This window comes from Rhinolophus sinicus, linkage group LG01 (genome assembly GCF_036562045.2).
Source record: "Rhinolophus sinicus isolate RSC01 linkage group LG01, ASM3656204v1, whole genome shotgun sequence".
Classification (NCBI taxonomy): Eukaryota; Metazoa; Chordata; class Mammalia; order Chiroptera; family Rhinolophidae; genus Rhinolophus; species Rhinolophus sinicus.
This window is the reverse complement of record NC_133751.1, coordinates 144880540-144886539: the sequence shown is the minus strand read 5'-3', so window position 1 is coordinate 144886539 and position 6000 is coordinate 144880540. Positions and strand designations below refer to the sequence as shown.

General features: G+C 36.5%; 1 protein-coding gene across 4 annotated transcripts in view; it reads right to left on the bottom strand.

Moving 5' to 3' along the window:
- Window positions 1-1805: 1805 nt before the first annotated feature.
- The window catches only part of GPD2 (glycerol-3-phosphate dehydrogenase 2), a 128997-nt gene continuing 124802 nt past the window's right edge, over window positions 1806-6000 (bottom strand). For all 4 annotated transcript variants that reach the window (XM_019727175.2, XM_019727174.2, XM_074336576.1 and 1 more), the window contains exon 17: window positions 1806-5114. In XM_019727175.2, the coding sequence (XP_019582734.1) occupies window positions 4989-5114 (126 nt within the window). In that variant the 3' untranslated portion in view covers window positions 1806-4988. The remainder of the gene's footprint in view (window positions 5115-6000) is intronic.

Here is a 6000-nt window from a genome sequence, read left to right as displayed (position 1 = left end):
TTCATGATTCTCTTTCACCAAATCTATTTTTTTATAGGCATCAGGCCAAAAGAAACAGAAAACATTTTTTTTACACCTTCCAACTCCCTGAGATACCACACGGAAGGAGTGCTTGCAATAGCAGCAGCCACTGAAGAAATGAACCTGGAGTCGACAGGAGTCATGTACCTGGAGAATGAGAGCAGGGATATTCTGCTTCAGACACAAAACGGTGGGCTGGAATGACTCAGACGCTGGTGGAACCACTTGTACCATGTGCCAATCTCTAATAGCACGTGGGTACTGTGAGACTCCATCCTCCTATCTCTTCCACCAAAACATGATGTATTATCTACAACTACAGGATTCATACCTTAACTTCCAGAGTTCCAAGCAACTTCACTGTGAATGCGGCTAACTACCAGGGAGCCCACAGTACGGTTTGCTAAACAATGCAATTTGATGCCAAATGTGGAGAATGAAGATGGCCTTGGTAGTTTTGCTAAAGCAAGATTTTGCTTAGATCAAATAAATCATATTATTCTGGATCAGGTATTTAACAAAATGCAATGATATTTACTGCTTTTTTTGCAAAGGGTCCATAACCTTCTTAGCACAGGATCTGCAGGACTATCGCTGGTGTCATCATGGCTCACATATATCATGTTACGGGCATGTATTTCACAAGTTCGGTAGCTAATTGGAGACCTAAAACACAAAGTACAGGCACAAAAGGCTCATCAACTCCATCGCCTATATAGAAATTCTCTCATTATGAGGGTGCCATATCAACTTAAAACTTCTGTTGTTTCCTTCCTTCCTAAGTCAAACGTCATCAGGTGAAGACTGACACCAGTGACAACGTGGTGTTCACAAAGATTGCAAAATATTGATGTTAATATCCATTCCCCTTTCTTTGATTACCATAAATGTTATACATTTTGAAAACTGGGAGCAATCTATTTTGACAAATTTTATGTTGAGAAATTTTAAAGTGCTATAAAATTTGATAAGCTAGATCAGTGAACAATGTTTTGAGCTGCTGTATATTTTTTTCCGAGCACTGAACACACAGTTCATTGTTACAAGTCTGTCTAGGAGCCATGGCTTTGGCATATTCCACACAATTTCAAAGAACCTTCAGAAGCTTACACATGCCTTTGAGCATGCAAACCAGGAGGCAGCACATCTAAACCACAAATGGAAGCATGTTCCACATACATGTGTAAATTAAAACCCATAAAATAACATGGGCATTATAAAATTTGTGTTAAAACTGGTAACAGCTTTACTGATTTACTGACAATGAAAATATATAGCATTTTTTCTGTCAGAGCATTTATCAACACTTGGCAACCCCGCACTAACTTGACATGTAAGATGATCAAAATGGATTATGTAATCTTTCCCATTCATTTCTATTGATTTTAGTTATGATAAAATTCATCAGTGTGCCTGGGAACACTCAGGCTAAAAGGCTCTGGTTGACCAAAAAAAAAAAAAAAAAAAGGAAAGGAATAAAAAATTCAGCTGAGTTGTAATAGAATGACTGTAATTTTAGAATAGGATTGCACAAATACAGAAGTCATGCCCTAAAGGCTCCAGCAACAAATTAATACAAATAATCCTGGCAGTCTCATAAAATTACAGCTGTCTATGCAGAGATTCACTTTTTAGATCAAATTACAAAACATCAAGCTAAAAGAATTAATGTGTAAGTGCCATGAAAGATATAGTTTGTGAAAATATTTTCAAACTTTTTAAAACTTCAACAGTAATCAAAGTTATTTCTCTGACTGCAAGTAACATTAAAATGCCAGCAAATGGACCATTTTAATCAGTTTTATTGATTCATGCTTTCAGTTCTTATTCAGTTAAAAACAAGGCACATTAAATACATCCTCTTATTGCTCTATAAATGCATGCAGCTCATTCTGTATATCAAAAGTAATAAATAACGGCGATAAAACACCAAGACAGTTATAAAAATGACAACCCAGCCTCAAACATAGTATTTAACAGTCCAATCTAGAACAATAACCCAACAGGATACATAAAAGTGCCACATATGAAAACATGCAGTGTGTATATCCACTCCAGTACTGGGCTTATACTTGATATTCTTTAAAAACACAGTAGGGCTTTTTACTCCCTAAAAAGAGTTGAATAATGCAAAACAGCACAAGTTATAGCATTGTTGACGTCAATATTATTACATTCATATGCCAAAATTGTTACAAATGCATAAAAAGGAAGAGAATAAGATCAACGATCATTCTTACAGTATGTTTAGTAAAAGTCAGAATGAAATTTTTGTTGTACAAAAGAGTGAGCAGTAAGCTACATAATTTGGAAAAGACAAAACAAATTACTAAAGTAGAATAGGGAGCGTGCTTTAATAGTAGAAATCCTAAAATTAGACTCAGCATAAATTGATTGAAAGCGAGAATATTGCAAGCATGATGGATAAGAGGCAAGCAGCCTTGGCTTAACAAATAATCCAGCATTGGCACTACTGTTATGACTGTGATACGGGCTTCCTAAAGGAGCGTCCGGCTTTCTACCACAGATGGGGGTTCCTTCACCTGAATCCCCTTAAAGGCTCTCGAAAGAAATCACTTGATGATAAAAAGACAATCTCTGCACACCCCAGCCCCACCCCAACAGAATCACCTAACATCATATTTTTATGAAAAGGAAAAAAAAAAAATTCTTTCGGGTTTGGAATAGGCTTTTAAGGGGCTTATCCCCCATTTCTTTTCTTCTTTTTTGACATCAGGTAAAGAAGCTGTCCAGATTTCATTAAGAACTCACACAAAAATGCAGGAGTGCTTTATTCACAGTAAAGACTTGGAACCAGCTCATTACCAAGACGAGTCTCTGGTACGGGTGAAGGAGCGTATGTTTTAGCATTAGCAGATTTTAAGCAAAAGCAGATATGTTCAAAAGAAGAAAAGTGCACTTTTCTTTGTCCTTAAAGGAACTTCACTCATAGCAAAGCGTGCACAAGCAAGGCCTGTGTGACAAATACAGCTGTGCTCAGGCCAGTCAGGTTATAAGCCCAGTCCCTACTGTAATGGATTCAGGGAGGACACGACTCATTCTTTTCTTGCTCTAACTAGAAAAAGAGAGAAAGAGAGAGAGAGCACAAATGTACAATATTGTGGTACGTCATCTGTAATGTTTTAAAGGACAGCTCTTCTATCTATTCAGTGTCACTGGATTCTGAACAGTGATAGAAAAACAATAAATTACAAAAGCCACATGCTTCCATTATTTAAAAAAATCAAATAAAAGCCAGTGTAAAAAATCCACACCTTGAAAGAAGTTCACAGTGGTACCTGGGAGCATCACTTGCTCTTTAGGTTTTCCTTTAGGCAGTGGCAAGTCTAAACATCCTTTAAAAACAAAATGAGTGAAGATGCTGTTTCTGCGGTGAAGGTGGGGGCTTAGGTGAGTGAATTTCCAGTGTTTCTATTATGACAGAGAGGTTTATACCCCACTAGAATGAGGCCTAAAGATATTCCACAAGGTTGACATAAATAAAAATAACAGCACAAAAGTGTTTTATGTTCCAGTTTAAAAATCAAGATTTTAAGCCTGTGCAATGAAAACCTGACATTAAATGGTTAGATTTCCTATTACATGCACAACCTGATCTTAAGAAACAAAAAGTAGGTAGTTAACTTCACAAAAGGAAGCACAATGAATAAATAAACATTCAGATGACTGGCTAAAATGCCATTAATTACTGCAAAAGCATACCAGATTGGCCCTTTAAATTTAATACACTATTTGTTAAAGTCAATGCAGATTAATTTTTGTTTTCGTTTTGTGTCTTTGCAGTGTTTGTGTGTGTGTGTGTGTGTGTTTTCTTTTTCTTTTTGGTTGACAGAGAACTTTTGCACTGAGTACAGAATGAGAAAGGCTTTAAGCAACCAAAATAACTTTGAATATTGCAGTGTTGTGCCTTTTTACAAATAATTATAAATAACGCTGCCTAAAGGCTATTTCTACCCTCGTTACTATCTGTTTACAAATACTCCCCCAAAATGATGCAATAAACTAAGCAAAATAGGCCACATTTGATAATATCACATGCTCTAAGATTTAGGATGTGGGGATGAAAATTATGCTATCATCTGTCGACATAAAACACAGGTTTTTAATCCGTAAATTTATTACTACTGTGAAGATTTGCGAAATTACTTTCATCCCATTACATCCAATTTACCACTGAAATGCTGGTTTTAAAGTAAGAAAAGCAAGAATCTTTCTGGCAACTATAATAGTCAAAGAAAAACCAGCAGTGACTGGGGGGGAAATGAATTTCTGGGATGAAACTGTCACTGTAACTCCCAGCAAATGTCAATGCTATCCTTATCTTATACCTGTGATTCTGGAAGCTTTTAGAGTTTCTCTGAGACTTGCTCCTATAACCAGATCTAAACTTTTTCTTCCCTCTGCAGTTTTGCCAGTCATGCTCTAGAAATAAAATTGTACAATATTGTTTAGATGAGGAAGACAGACAAGCCAGAGGAAGAAGGAGCTGAGAGGTCTCCAGAAACTATCGTTTTAACAGGTCACTCCCTGCTCAATTTCTTTTAAGAACAAATACCACCTATAAGCTTAATGTCCAGAGCTTTGTGTATGTCATAAAACTTTTCCAGCTTTTTCCAATGTCAGCCAAAATACTCTGCCTCTAGAACTGAATTAGAATAAATGAATAAACACACCAAAAGGGAGCATGTCCAGTCTAACAGGTCACAAAATGGATACAACATATTAAGTCAGGGTGTATCAAAAACGCGAAAAAGATAAAATACACTTTTTAGAAGGCAGATGGAAGGGCAAATACAAATAAAGGGTACACATCAACATCCTAAAGCTTTGGAATGTTCAAAAAAAGCAGCTATCCATATCCACTACTTGGAGTGCTGTAAGTCATCTCTCGGTACATGATGATCTGTTGTTCCTGTGTTTGCTGGCTCAGGATTTACTGGTCACACTCACAGTCCTCCACAACTTCGGTCCACCGGAATGGGAACCCGCCCCTCCAGGTTCTCTTCTGCTGTTTTCATTAGTATTGCCAGTCGGCTGCCAGACACCCTTCCTTTTTGAATAGCACTCATCAGCTTAAAGAAAAAATATGTAACAGATTCAGAAGGCAGCCAGTTTACTCCCCCTTCTTCACTGCATTTTAATGGTTACCTTTGCCGCAGGCAAAAGTAATTAAGTGCTCCGTCAAAAGCCATAGCAGGTACTACAGCTCAAATAAGGAGAGTACAATTTTTGAACATTTCAAAATGGGGGGAAGGAGCAGGTATTTCACCACTGGTGCAAAAACTACACCCATCTAGCAAATCAGCCTGCCTTGAAATGCAAATGGAATGCATCACTTTTTGCCCCTTACCGTGCTCAGGATACATATATTTCTGAGTAACTCAAATATTGGCTCTTTGAGTTCCGTTTAAAATTCTTAAAAATGAATCTCAGCAATTGAGCAAAGACAAACCATGACCTATATTTAACTACTCTTTTTTAATGTTACTGTACTTTGACAACTTCAAGTCCCCTAAATCCAAATTCCTTAAAGACTTGATAAAGTAATTCATATTTAAGTCCTTGAAAATGGACCCAAAGATCTACCTTAAGAATTAAAAGCACTACACAGCCCAGATTTTTGCTAAGTCATTTTTATCCAACGGATAAAATCAGAATTAGTCTTGAAATTACATGCAGGCGGCGGGCAAAGGCCTTTAATCTGGAACGCACTTTGCAATTATGAGCATGGAGAGGTGTTTTTTTTTCCTCCTTTTTATGTTGATGTGGTTTTAACTATTTGCTTCTCTCAGCATAGCTTCCCCAATCTTATTATTTATTTATTTATTTATTTATTTATTTATTAAATAATTGATTTAGCCATTCACCATAAAAAATATACACATAAATTCTCAAAATATTTTTAGGGTTTTAGTTTTTAGCCTACAGAGATACATTTCTTAAAAATGGCTCTGAATA